The 14,548-nt window shown below is 37.1% G+C and overlaps 1 protein-coding gene across 9 annotated transcripts in view; it reads right to left on the bottom strand.

The window, feature by feature from the left end:
* Nucleotides 1-14,548, bottom strand: part of CFTR (CF transmembrane conductance regulator) — a 197,365-nt gene that overhangs the window by 78,131 nt on the left and 104,686 nt on the right. For 8 of the 9 annotated variants that reach the window (XM_059711630.1, XM_059711634.1, XM_059711633.1 and 5 more), the window contains 4 exons: nt 14,249-14,343; nt 11,408-11,494; nt 9,161-9,887; nt 6,406-6,534 (listed from right to left, as the gene is read on the bottom strand). In XM_059711630.1, coding sequence (XP_059567613.1) covers nt 6,406-6,534; nt 9,161-9,887; nt 11,408-11,494; nt 14,249-14,343 — 1,038 coding nt within the window. The remainder of the gene's footprint in view (nt 1-6,405; nt 6,535-9,160; nt 9,888-11,407; nt 11,495-14,248; nt 14,344-14,548) is intronic. The other variant, XM_059711632.1, reaches the window with a different exon arrangement.

Here is a 14,548-nt window from a genome sequence, read left to right as displayed (position 1 = left end):
AAAGGATGACTGTCGATCAATAGCAGCAGTGGTATTATGGGAGCATATTACATGTCCAAGCTACCCAGGGATTCCTGATTAACAGACAGAAGGGAAATCATAAAAGAATAAGATATAGCAGTTCTCTGACACATTTCTTAAAAATCACAGAATGAAAGCACTACACAGGACTTTTTTGGATACTCCAACCAACAATAACTACTGGTATAAAAGGAATCAGGAAATTGCCTCCTAATCTATTATTTGCATTTTTCTCTCTATCTAGTCAATGATGCCAAGCAGGAACACTAGAAACACCAACATAAAAATTTTATAGCCTACATCCTTGGTGCTAATATCTCAGAACTTACAGAAGATATTATTCTATAGTCTGAAAAATGGTACGAAAGTATAATGGTAGACTGACCCTTATCAAAATGATATGCTACTGATAAGGGGCAATAAACTGAACAGACCAAACTAATATTTTCAGTGTATCACTTTGAAAATTTTTAAAAGTCTAGGTATTCAGTACTGTAAAAGATAAGCTTATTGAACCGACTGTATATAATAAAATCTAAATTAAAGTACAGCCCCTATGAGAACTAAAACTAAATCACTTTCACCAAGAAATATATTTTAACCTTTATTTAAGTTCTCTGATCATGATAAGCATGAGGCTCTAAACAATGTTTAAAAGAACTAAACTATCTTCCAAAGCACTGATGAGATATTTCAAAGGTAATGAGAAAGAGGAACACTGCTATCAAGAAAGGAGCTTAGAAAAAACCAAGATGGCGACATAGGTAAACACCGGAGATTGCTACCTCGCACAACCACTTCAAAAATACAACTAAAAGACGGAACGGACATCATCCAGAACCACAGGAAGGCTGGCTGAGTTGAAATTCTACAACTGGAAGGAAAAGCATACCGAGACTCAGAGGAGGTGCGGTGCGGAAGTAAGGTACGGATGCGCATGCAGGGAGGGCTGGCGGCTGAGGACACGGTTGTCTTTTTCAATCAGTAGGGAGTCTCAAGCTCTGAGCTTCAGTTCCGGGCGAGTCTCTGGGGACCCAGACTCATACGGGAGAAACTGGACTGTCTGGCATCGGTTGGAACTCGAGGGCAGCTTTCTCTCGGAGGTGATTGCAGTGATTGCTAGGACACTGAGAAGTGGGGACTCTGAGGGCAGGACTGAGAGCAGCCACAACTGCTCACTCTGCCCTGTTGATCCCCTGGGACCCCGCCCAGGCCAAGCCGTGCACGGAGGTTTTTGCATATGAAAGGCCTGGCCCTTTGCAATCTGATAATTACCTAACAAACTGCACCTCAGGTAATTGGGGAGGCTGAGCCACTGGGCCCTATAGGACACCTAGCACACAAAGCCACCCTATCAACACAGCGAAGCATAAAAAAATGCGGAGACAAAGAAACAGGACACAAATGACAGAAATGGAGGAAAGCAAACTACTGGATATAGAATTCAAAACCACACTTTTAAGGTTTTTCAAGAATTTTCTAGAAATCGCCGATAAACTTAATGAGACCCTCAAGAAATCTAGTGAGACCCTCGAGGCTGTGATAAAGGACCAATTAGAAATTAAGCATACACTGACTGAAATAAAGAATATTATACAGACTCCCAACAGCAGACTAGAGGATCACAAGAATCAAGTCAAAGATTTGAAACACGAAGAAGCAAGTAACACCCAACCATAAAAGCAAAATGAAAAAAGAATCCAAAAATACGAAGATAGTGTAAGGAGCCTCTGGGACAGCTTCCAGCATACCAACATCCGAATTATAGGGGTGCCAGAAGAAGAGAGAGAGCAAGATATTGAAAACCTATTTGAAGAAATAATGACAGAAAACTTCCCCTACCTGGTGAAAGAAATAGACTTACAAGTCCAGGAAGTGCAGAGAACCCCAAACTAAAGGAATCCAAAGAGGATCACACCAAGACACATCATAATTAAAATGCCAAGAGCAAAAGACAAAGAGAGAATCTTAAAAGCAGCAAGAGAAAGAAACTCAGTTACCTACAAGGGACTACCCATACGACTGTCAGCTGATTTCTCAACAGAAACTTTGCAGGCCAGAAGGGAGTGGCAAGAAATATTCAAAGTGATGAATACCAAGAACCTACAACCAAGATTACTTTATCCACCAAAGCTATCATTCAGAATTGAAGGTCAGATAACGAGCTTCACAGATAAGGAAAAGCTAAAGGAGTTCATCACCACCAAACCAGTATTATATGAAATGCTGAAAGGTATCCTTTAAGAAGAGGAAGAAGAAGAAAAAGGTAAAGATACAAATTATGAACAACAAATACACATCTATCAACAAGGGAATCTAAAAATCAAGTGAATAAATAATCTGATGAACAGAATAAACTGGTGATTTTAATAGAATCAGGGGCATAGAATGGGAGTGGACTGACTATTCTTTGGGGGGTGGGGGGAGGAAAGGGGTGTGGAGGATGCGGGAAGAGACTGAACAAAAATTGTGCACCTATGGAAGAGGACAGTGGGGGGGGGGGTGGAGGGTGGGGTGGGAACCAGGTGGAGGGGAGCTATGGGGGGAAAAAGAGGAACAACTGTAATAATCTGAACAATAAAGATTTAATTTAAAAAAAAGGAGCTAAATAAAAAAAAATTTTTAAACTATGTAAGTTTTGATTCAAATAAGGTACCAGAATTGTGAACATGAGTGAAAATTATTTGATTAGTCAGGGGTGGGCAAACTTTTTGACTCGAGGGCCACAATGGATTCTTAAACTGGACTGGAGGGCTGGAACAAAAGCATGGATGGAGTGTTTTTGTGAACTAATATAAATTCAAATAAACATCATTACATAAAAGGGTACGGTCTTTTTTTTTTTTTTTTAGTTTTATTCATTTTCAAACGGGCCGGATCCGCCCGTGGGCCGTAGTTTGCCCACGGCTGGTTTAGCTGCATAATTGTGTGCATAATTAAAACAATTACTATTTGTCTACTATCACCATGTTTTTCTCATTCAAAATTATGAGTGCCAGCCCTGCTGGTGTGGTTCAGGGGTTGAACATTGACCTATGAAACAGGAGGTCATGGTTAATTCCCTGCCCGGGTTAAGGGCTAGATCCCTAATATGGGGCTTGTAGGAGGCAGCCAATCAGTGATTTTCTCTCATCATTGATGTTTCTCTCTCTCTCTCTCCCTCTCCCTTCTTCTCTGAAATCAATAAAAACATATTTTAAAAAATTATGACAGCCAGTTAATTGGCAATGCCTCCAAGATATTGGCCACAGAGGCTTATCATTTACTATATTGTTTCTTGCTTACAAAATGGCATTATCAACTGCTTTGCCAATTAAAAAGACATTTTTTACAATAATTTTGAGAGCTCAACTAATAATGGGTAGTTATACAGCATTTGCATCTTCTGTTATTATTTAGTTTCTAACACAAAGACAAAGGACCACTACCTTCTTGATTAACTGAGCTAATAATATTGTACACATGTGCAGCAGCTCAATGCTCAATAACTAATTAATAAATTTTATACCATTTTGGAAGATGTGTATATTCAACTCTATTGAGTTACATGGGACAAAGGTCCTGTAAATTAATGTAAGTCACCACCACTTCAGATAGGACCATTTTTTCTTACATAACACTATAAATTAAAAACAATCAAGAAATGTGATCTGTCAATGCAAAGGTTCAAAACATTACCAATTACAAAGAGCTGGTTTGAGAGTAAATGTAGCACAGTTTTATGCACTTTAATGTTGGTCATTTGGCAAGACTGGCAGAGATTATGAGGTAAATTTAAAATATATTCCAATGCAATTTTTATTACTCATGTAAGAGTGTCAAATTACCCAACTCATATTTTTTGTTAAAGTATAAAAGGAATTACTGAAATTTTCATTATGTCTGTGTTATGGACTTGTTCACCTTAAACTATCTTGAGCTTTATAATGATAACATAACCTTAAGGATATTAATGAGAACAAGCATTGCTCAATATGTGCCAAGCCCTACATAAAGTGCTTTATAATCAAGATATCTCTTAACCCACAAAAATGGCCTATGAAGTTGGTACTATTACCACCTCCATTTTCTGGATAAGGAAACTGAGCTCAAGGAGGTCAACAAACTGGATGAGTGTCATAGTTTTAATAAGACAGAGTTAGAATTCACAGCCAGTTCAGTCTGATTCCAGAGTTGGCACTATGCTATTCAGTGTCTCATAGCAAGCCTTCATTTGGTTGGTTAATTCAAAATAGTAGTATGGCAAGAGAGCTATCCTCAGAACCCAAATTCAATTGGAAACCAATAGTTTAGAGGTGAAATAGCGTGGACAACTTTTTGTGACACACCTTTAGATATTTAACACTATCTCACACGGTCACAGAGGAGTGATGCTATTTTGGTTTCAATTATGTATCCATTTACGTAGCCTCGGGAGAGTCAGTTCTTCTGCTCATTTCTTCCCTGAGAGCAGCCCGGGCCTTCCTCTTAGATTTAGATTGTGTATCAGGACACACCCAGATGTTTGTCCTCTGGAATAAATATCTACAGTAAGTAGTCCTTCACAGGCTGAATCCAATCCATAGGTGTGTTTTGTTGTGGCCAGGTAGTGTTTATTTGTTTTTATTTCATTGACTACCCACATTTAAAAACAGTAACATTAAAAAAAATATTAAAAATAAAAATGGTAACCTTTTTTATAATATATTTTTATTGATTTCAGGGAGGAAGGTAAAGGGAAAGAAAGACCAAAACATCAATGATGAGAGAAAAATCATTGATTGGCTGCCTCCTGCACACCCCACACTGGGGATGAAGCCTGCAACCCAGGCATGTGCCCCTGACTGGAATTGAACTTGAGATCCTTCCATCTGCAGGCTGATGCTCTATCCACCGAGCCAAACTGGCTAGGGCAAAAAGGGTAACATTTTATAGAAAAATCTGGGTTTCCATTTTATCTTGATAAATAAGAAGACAGCAAAACAGATTCCAAATTCCCTGACGGCAAGTTCTTGGCTGGTGCTGAGTTCCAGTTGCCCCCTTGAGACAATTAGAGTTCCAATGTTCTTCATTCAGCCTCAAAACCACTGCCTCCACCTGCCAGGCCTTTTTTGCCATTTAGGTGGCTGCCCTTGATCTAGAGGAAAGCCTCACCCATCAATCAGCTTAGAAACCTCTTATGCTGATGTGAAACTGGTTTTGTGGCCTCCTATGTCATTCGCACTTCCCCTTTTCTAAAACCTACTGATATGAAGAACAGCAGGGGCATGGCAAAACACTGCGATGGTGACGCTGAACACAAAAATACTGTGTAAGTGAGTAATCCAAATCTCTGAAAGGATTGTTTACAAAGATTACTAGGTCACTAATATATTTTTATTTCATTTTTTAAGAAAGTCATTTAAAGGTGGTGATTCATCACTTGCATATTCAATAATGCAATATCTGGAGTCAAATGAATTTAAAATTTAGTACAGAATGACTTTTTCAGTGTTTCATTTCAACCGATATAAGGGCATTCTACTTTGAATTTCTGAACCTCTCTAATAAAAACTCTTTATATAGAAGATATGTGTCTGTCTATTTTATATGGTATATATGAAATAATAAAATATCTATATGAAACTATATTTGCCATTATCCTATATAATAAAAGGGTGATATGCAAATAGGCTGAATGGCCAAACAACCAATCAAAGCGTAATATGCTAATGATATACTAAGGCTGCTCAACTGCTTGCTATGACATGCACTGACCACCAGGGGGCAGACAGTCAAGTGGTGTATAGTCGCTATGATGTGCACTGACCTCCAGGGGGCAGATGCTCTGACCAGTAGGTTAGCTTGCTGCTGGGGTCCGGCCCATCAGGACTGAGTTAAATGGGCTGGACACAGCCTGGAGTCCTCCCCTGCCCCTCCCCGGCCTGATCGTGCACCGATGGGGTCCCTCAGCCTGGCCTGAGCCCTCTCGCAATCTGGGATCCCTCAGGGGATGTTGGAGAGCCAGTTTCAGCCCAATCCCGCAGGCCACTCCCCTTGGGAGGGCACCAGACACAGGGCTCATGGCTGGTGAGTGCTGCTGTGGCAGCGTGATGGGGACTGATTGGGTGCGAGTCCACAGCAGGCACAGTGGGGCCAGGATAAGTGGGAGAGGCAGGTTGGAGCTGCAGGTGGCATTGGACTGCGGGTTGTGGCCCGATCCCTGCAGGCCACCCAGAGGGACCCCACCATGTATGAATTCATGTATTGGGCCTCTGGTATAGTATAAAGTTACACATATACATATGTACTTGCATTATGTATATACATTTATACATGTGTACATATAAATATGCATGTATCCTTCCAAACTATTCTTATTTTAACTTTAAATCACAGTAACATTTTACAGCAGAAAATTCTTACCTCAGCCAGAAAAATAACGAAGCACCAAATTAGCACAAAAACTAAGCTCTTGTGGACAGTAATATATCTAAGGTATGTGTTCCATGTAGTCACTGCTGGTATGCCCTCCACATCATCAAAAAAGCACTCCTGAAGAAAAGAATCATGGTCATTACAATGAGACTATACAGTTTCATATCACCTATGACATGGGTCTTTTGTGGTTTTATTTTGAATCTGTAAAAATAAGAAAATATTACTATTTGAAGCTAAGTGTATTTCAACAAATACAAATCACTCCACAGCCAGTATAATGCCCATTGGAACAACACAGCTTTTTGAAAAATGAGAAACAATGTGATTCTTCAAAATTCTGAAAGCATACCACTGATTATGTAACTATTATTTTTGGGTAATTTCACCATTTTAATGCTTCCAGTGTCACACCTTTAACCAAATGAACAGTACCATCAAGCTGAAGCTTCCCAGAGCTCTCCTTAATTTATTTCTTAAGTGGGTCCATGGACAAATACACTTTGAAATTTGACTAGCTGTGGACATCGACCTAAGGGCAACTGATGTTTCTAATATTTCCCAGTAGACTAGTATTATCTCTCCTTCCAGCTATGACTTAAATTACATAATTCTACTCCTCAGTGTACTCCCCTGGAAGTTTTGATTTGTTCTATGTAGATGCATTTCAAAAATTTGAAAAAGAGTGATTGTAGATAGTCCAAAGGAAAAGGATACTTTTGGTTCTCATGAAGTCAACAAAATTCACAGGAAAAGCACTAATACTTCAAAGAAGGGGTTCCAATGAAATTGAAACATAGCCCACTGTTAGGTATGAAGATTTTTGGAATCAAATAAACCTGGCTTTGAATCTGGACTCCACACTGACTTCCTAGATGCTGCTTGAATTTGGGCAGTTGAACATTTCTAAAGTTCACTTTCCTTCTTTGAAAATGAGGATAATGATAGGTATGTTCTAGGGCAGTAATGGGGACCGAGTATATGCTTAGTCCCCATTACTAAGAGCAATCAATAAGTAATAACTAGGTATTAATCAAAGAAATCATTCTTTACAACTAAATTTATGGGCTCAGGTTTGAGAAATTCATTCAAACTGATATTAAAACCATATAGATAAATTATCCTTTAGGAAACCTTTTATAAAAATTATAGAAATACTGAAAGTATGTATCTTCGAGATAATCTATTGTGTTCTTTAATTTCACAAAGAAGAAAACCTTGGCCCAGAAATGTGAAATGATTTGTGATTGCCCATGGTCATACTAGCCTTAAATGATCTGTGCTAGTAAACATATCAACTCATCACAATGCTGCCTGTTTCATCCAAGGCACTTAAGAAATTTTTTTAGTAAATATTAAACAAAACCCCTCCACTTATATTGCTTCCTATCCTATATAATAAAACCCTAATATGCAAGTCGACTGAACGGCAGAACAACCAGTCGCTATGGTGCGCACTGACCACCAAGGGGCAGATGTTCAATGCAGGAGTTGCCCCCTGGTGGTCAGTGCGCTCCTACAGGGGGAGCGCCGCTAAGCCAGACGCTGAGCTCATGGCTGGCGAGAGCAGCAGCAGTGGTGGGAGCCTCTTCTTACTCCACGGCAGCACTAAGGACACCTCGGGGGATGTCCAACTGCTAGCTTAGGCCCACGCCTCGCGCTCCCCTCGGGGGAACAGGCCTAAGCCGGCAGGCGGACATCCCCTGAGGTGTCGCGGATTGCGAGAGGGCACAGGCCAGGCTGAAGGAACCTCTCCCCCCTCCCCCGCCCCAGTGCATAAATGTCATGCACCAGGCCTCTAGTTTTTAAAATAAAAGTATTTTATCCTTTAAAACTTAAAGGATAAAATACTTAAAGGATACTAGCACCAACCTTTAGACTTTTTGTCTAAAGGTTGGTGCTAGTATACATTAAGTTTCACACACCTTTTTTTTTTTTTTTTTTTTTAAAGAAACCTGTCTAGAAATCCAATTTAAAAGATAAAAAAGACCCTAGCCATTTTGGCTCAGTGGATAGAGCACTGGCCTGCGAACTGAAGGGTTCCAGGTTCAATTCCAGTCAAGGGCACCTGTCTGGTTTGTGGGCTCAATCCCCAGTAGGGAGTGTGCAGGAGTCAGCCAATCAATGATTCTCTCTGATCATTGATGTTTCTATCTCTCTCTTCCTCTCCATTCCTCTCTGAAATCAATAAAAATATATTAACAGATAGAAAAGCTCACACTAACTAATTCAGGTATGATTGATATATAAATGACAATATAAGTAGTTCTGTTAAGAGATTATAAGTATATATACCTTACATACAAAAATATTCCTTCCTCTCTAAACTACTGCTATTATCTGATTATATATTTGTTTATACTCCATCTCTTCCCACTGAGGTTTTAAGGTAGTAATAAAGCAGTTTTATAATAATTTTTAATAATTTATGATTATTCTAATTTATAATAATGATTACTACTGGCCTAGTAAACCCAATACTAGCCCTTGCTTTGATAATATGTTTTATTAGAAAAGACATGTCCATTGCAAAAGGAAATAGTTGATTCTTTACACTTTTAAGTTGATTCTTTTGCTTATATAATTATGAACTTTGCACTTCCAGAGTCTTAAGGTAAACTTCATGCTAAAGCCATAATTTGAGTAAGTTTTGTGACATACTAATATGTATTCAGTTGTACTCTGTGGCAAAAAAATAAATAAATAAATAAACAACAACAAAACACTAATAATTTATACACACCTTTAAATCTTCTTCATTAATTTCTTCACTTATTTCCAAGCCGCTATCTTGAGATAAACGTCTTGAATATATATCCATTTCAGTTAAGTTCCCCTGAGGGGCCAGGGACATCTTTCGTGTGGATGCTGCTGGGGTTCGGTGAATGACTTGGCCTTGGTTCACTGAGGAGCGTGTCATCAGGTTCAGCACGGACTGCCTCCTGCGCCGCTGAAAGGTGGGACCAGTGTTCATCACATTGCTGCGAGGCAGGATGGCCTCCCCCTGCTCGGAGTCTGGAACTAAGGACAGCCTTCTCTCTGAAGGCTCTTCTGAATCTTCTTCGATGCCATTAATTTGTAATGGAGTCTTCTGTACAATGGAAAACTTTCTTAAGGAGCTGATTGGATTGAGAATAGAGTTCTTCCTATTTTCACCAAACTCTCCAGTCTGTTTAAAAGACTGTTTTTTGGTTTCATTCCTGGGGATGGCAGCATCTCCTTCTAGTGAGAAACGCCGTAAAGTCTCTGTTAGGATTGAATTTCTTCTCTCTGCACTAAACTGATCAAAATAATCGTATCCCATGAGCTTTGAACTGAAGTCAGGCCGTAGACTTTGTAATTCAGAAAATGTCCCATAAAAATAGCTGCTACCTTCATGAAGAATTAATATTTTGTCAGCTTTCTTTAAATGTTCCATTTTAGAAGTGACCAAAATCCTAGTTTTGTTAGCCATCAACTTACAGACACAGCTTTAAGAATATAAAAAAATATAAGTAAGATGTCAATTTTATGAACTCTTTATTACAATACAATATATATTTCATTTAAAGATTTTATTAAGGTATTCTTATATAAAACTTCTATAATACAATGTTATTATACTTAAAATAATTCTAAAAGTAAATACCCAATACTAATTAATTTGGTGCCTTTTGAGTTACTATAGCATGAAATACTGTATTACTGAATTATTATAGTATGCTATATTGTAAAGTTGAGTGTTAAGAGACCTAAAATGAAATTAAATATATATATAAATAAATATTTGAGCAAATTGGTTAACCTCTGGGTCATGATTCATTCATCTAGAAACTGACAGAATTGTTAGATGACCTTTAAGATTCCTGAGGGGGAGGTGTATATTTCTATGTATCTTCTGACATTTCAGAGCTTTCCTGTTCTTTACATTTTTTATTAATTTCCTTTTACGTTTTAAGTTGACCACCAATTTAGTTCTCAAAAGTTTATATTAAGACTAATCTTAATTGTTAAATCAACAACAACGACAAACCTAAGAGTTAAATAATGAATTGATCCTCCTCTAATAAAATTTCCCTCTAACCTAGAACTAAATCCAGAACAGAATCATCTAAGGGAGACAAACTCCTTTTAGGCATTAAAACATTTCATATTGTATAGAAAGAGACAAAATTCTAGAGGGTACTCTAATATACTAGAGTATATATACTACATGGCTAGCAAAGTTTATATGGATAAGAAGTTATTTATCATAGTCATAGTATTGTAAAAATAGTATGTTAGGTATTAAATTCAACTAAATTCTAGGAAAGGTGCTTCCAGGAATAATGCTGCCATTTTATACACACATACATCTATATCCTTTTTGCTTAAAATCTTTATTTCTAGAAGAGTATCATGATAATTCTCATAAATAAAATACTTCATAGTCTATGAAATCAGTTTGAAGCTTAGAAATCAAGTCAGATAACTGTTTTTCTTTGGAACTTTGCACACTCTGAGCCCTACTAGGAGCTACAATGAAATGTAAATCCCAAGCCTGTGTGACTGAGGACAAGGTTCTGAAGGAGACACTGAGGTGGATGTATAGTCTGAGCATTCACTTACATTAACATTAAAAAATTCAGCTTGTTTTCTTCCCTAACAAGTTTACTATCCAAGGGGGAGATAGAATAAAATACTAACACAAAAAAGCAAGTAAAAACATTCAGTATAATAACCAATTAAAATAATGTTACAATAATACTGTAAAAACGACATAGACAGCGACTATTCTAGTAATAGCAAGGAAGAAACTGGTTTAGCATGAGGTGGTTAGAGGTTTTCATGGAAATGATATTGAATATGGGCTGCAAAGAGAAAATGAGATTTGAGTAAACGCTATGTTGCATTCTTTCATAGGGTCACAATGGTGGACACATTTCTCAAGGAATAATAAGCAGTCCATGAGAGTAGAGTCACCTTTCTTCGTCTTTTAGCATGAGCATTATATGTTATTCAAAGAACATACCTTTCAAAGATTTCTTTTTCTGTTAAAACATCTAGGTAGCCGAAAGGAGAGTCTAATAGGTACAAATCAGCATCTTTGTATACTGCTCTAAAAAGAAAATGAAAACTAATTTAGATTTCCTCTGTATGTCCCATGTCACTTAGTGTAGACGATTTTAAATGAAGAAAAATAAATTATATATGATTTTTATGGCTTTTCACAACTCTCCAAGAATTGCTAACATGGTTTTGCTAAAGTAAATGGCATTAACCAGCAAAAGTTACAAACTAAATCACACCATACCATACAATTTAAAACATTACCTTAAATAGAAAAAAAAAAAGAATGCCTTCTAACAATAGAATGTAACTAGAGCAAAGCACAGTGTTATATGCTGGGAATACAATGATAAAAATTACACAGTTCCTGCCATAAAAGATTTTGCATTGTGGTGGGGGAAAAAGAATAAAATGGACTGTCTCAATCCTCTAAAATATCAGAGACAGCAACTAAATTGCAGCACTTATGTGAAACTATTTCTTTTTAATGTTTTTTTGGTGTTGACTGCTACAGCAAATTGGTAGCAGTACTACTGTGGCTATATAATTGGTACACTTTTTCCTCCTTATAGTCTCAGCCTCTGTACCATATTCATAAAAATTCCAAACAAGAAAAGAATGAATAATTCACAGTCAAAATGTATATCCATTTTTTTACTTTCTAAGTTAAAAAATAAAATATTATGAGCAAGTAAATTCTTCATTAAGTTGATCATAGCACAGTAATAAAATGGAGATATAGTCCCATGTTAATGGGAATGAGATAATTTCTTCATAACACTTAAAATTTTCAGGTGTGGTTGTTAGTAACCTTACCCCCACCCCAACCACATAGAAATCATGTATAGTTCTGGGTATTTTCTGTGAAAAGAAAATTGTATTCAATCAGCAGATTTCTAAGACAAAACACAGAAATTGCCCAAAGTCAAAGTAAAATCTAAAACAACCATTGTAGTGTAAGTTATTTTTGAAGACAAAATGCAAGAGAACTAGCTAAAAGACCTCCATCAAAATATACCCTCCAGGTCTTCCTTTCCCCACTTCATACTTCTCTCTCTCCTTTACACCTATGACATATATTATTAATATATTAATGATGTATTCATCATCTAAAACTGGACAACACAGGACACATTCCAATAAAAATAAAAATAATTATTTCTGTAGTACTTCAAACTGTGTATACCTTACAATAAAACCAAATCTTAAACTGGTAAATACAAAGTCCATTCTATGTTGAATGTCTAGAAGCCCCATAGCATGTCTTATCTAAGGATAAAATGGAATGTTTGGGATAAGTCTTACTTGGGTCCACAGGTTAGTTAATCAAATCCCATTTTATTTAGAGGCTCTTATCTTTTCTGTGTATTTTTCATGCCTATTAACTTATTTTTTTAATTGTAATCCCAAGATCAAGGCATAATTTTTAAAAATTTATCTTTATTGTTGGAAGTATTACAGATGCCCCCACTTTTCCCCATTGACCCCACTCAACCCCACTCCCACACCCGCCCCAGGCCTTCCTAGCACTTATGTAGAATCAAGAGGACCTAGTTCAAATTGTAACTCCACCATTTCCCTATATGGCTTTTAGCAGGTTAATATATAACAGCTTCAATTATCTCATTATTTCTTTCATAAAATGGAAGAACAATCCTATCTTTCCAAGGTGATATAGGTATTAAGTAAAATCACACACACACACACACACACACACACACACACACACACACACACACCACTTAGAACATTACTAGGCATTTGCAGGTGTTCAGTGAGTTAGTTTTCTGTCTCAGCATTTAAAAGCAAGAAAAACAAGTAAGGGAAAGGAGCCAAAATATCAGTAAATCAATGATTTATTAACAACTCCGGCAACACAGTAAGAAGAATTTTGTTCTAATATAACTGGAGGAATGTTTGACATTCCATATCACCAATAATTTTTTAAATTCAACATGACGGTTTAACCACAACACTTTCAACTTGACAGAAATTAACTGTACGTAGTTCTCCCTTTGACAGCTCAAAATGCTTAGACCAGCGGCTCTCAAACTGTGGGTCGCGACCCCTTTGGCAGTTGAACGACCCTTTCACAGGGGTCGCCTAAGACCATCCTGCATATCAAATATTTACATTACGATTCATAACAGTAGCAACATTACAGTTATGAAGTAGCAACGAAAATAATTTTATGGTTGGGTCACAACATGAGGAACTGTATTTAAAGGGCCAGAAGGTTGAGAACCACTAGTTAGTTAGACCAATAATGTCTCTACTAATGGAACTACCCACCACAGTGTTCGATGTGCTTGTCTTATTTGTCTTTAAAAATTACAGACTTTAAACCAAGTGATATCATTTGCCTTGCTATTCTTGTTATGAGAATTATGTTGCAAATTTTGAAAACATACATTTATCTAAACTAAGAAGCATGAACAGAAGCCTAGAGCAGGTGTGTTCATTGTGGGATGGAGGTGGTCAGGGAACTGTGTGATGGACTTCACAAAAAGTTTCCATCATATCTCTCCTTGTGCTATGCAGAATCACAGAGTTTTCCTTTGTAGTAAAACATACCATAAGGTAATCAAATATACACACACCAAAATAACTGCATGCATTTTTATCAGATATGAATACTATATCATGATCAATAGTTCTTACAGATGATTCTTAACCAGCTAGTCATAAGATCCCAAGCACTTTTCAATTCCAAAACAGAATATAAAAATAGAGAAGTATCTATAATTTCTACATGCATGATATTTACAGCAAATGCTTACTGGACCAATAATCGGATATTCACCTTGCCAAGGAGATTCTTGCTCGCTGCCCTCCACTCAGTGTGATTCCACCTTCTCCAAGAACTATATTGTCTTTCTCTGCAAACTTGGAGATGTCCTATTATCAAAAATAGAAAGTAAGAATGGAATTGTTAGTATGCTGGATCTGAATTCGAAAGGTCCTTTATCCTTCAAAGGTAATCATATATCACTCTATTGCTTTAGCTACAATTGAATTTTGAACACTGCATCTTGATTATTTTAAATCCACTTCAATTGGTCAAAACATTGCTGATTTTGATAAATAAATTTTTGTTTAATTT

The sequence above is a fragment of the Myotis daubentonii genome, chromosome 10, assembly GCF_963259705.1.
Source record: "Myotis daubentonii chromosome 10, mMyoDau2.1, whole genome shotgun sequence".
NCBI classification, from domain to species: domain Eukaryota; kingdom Metazoa; phylum Chordata; class Mammalia; order Chiroptera; family Vespertilionidae; genus Myotis; species Myotis daubentonii.
Note: the sequence above shows the minus strand (reverse complement) of the source record. Positions and strands in the feature narration are given on the sequence as shown.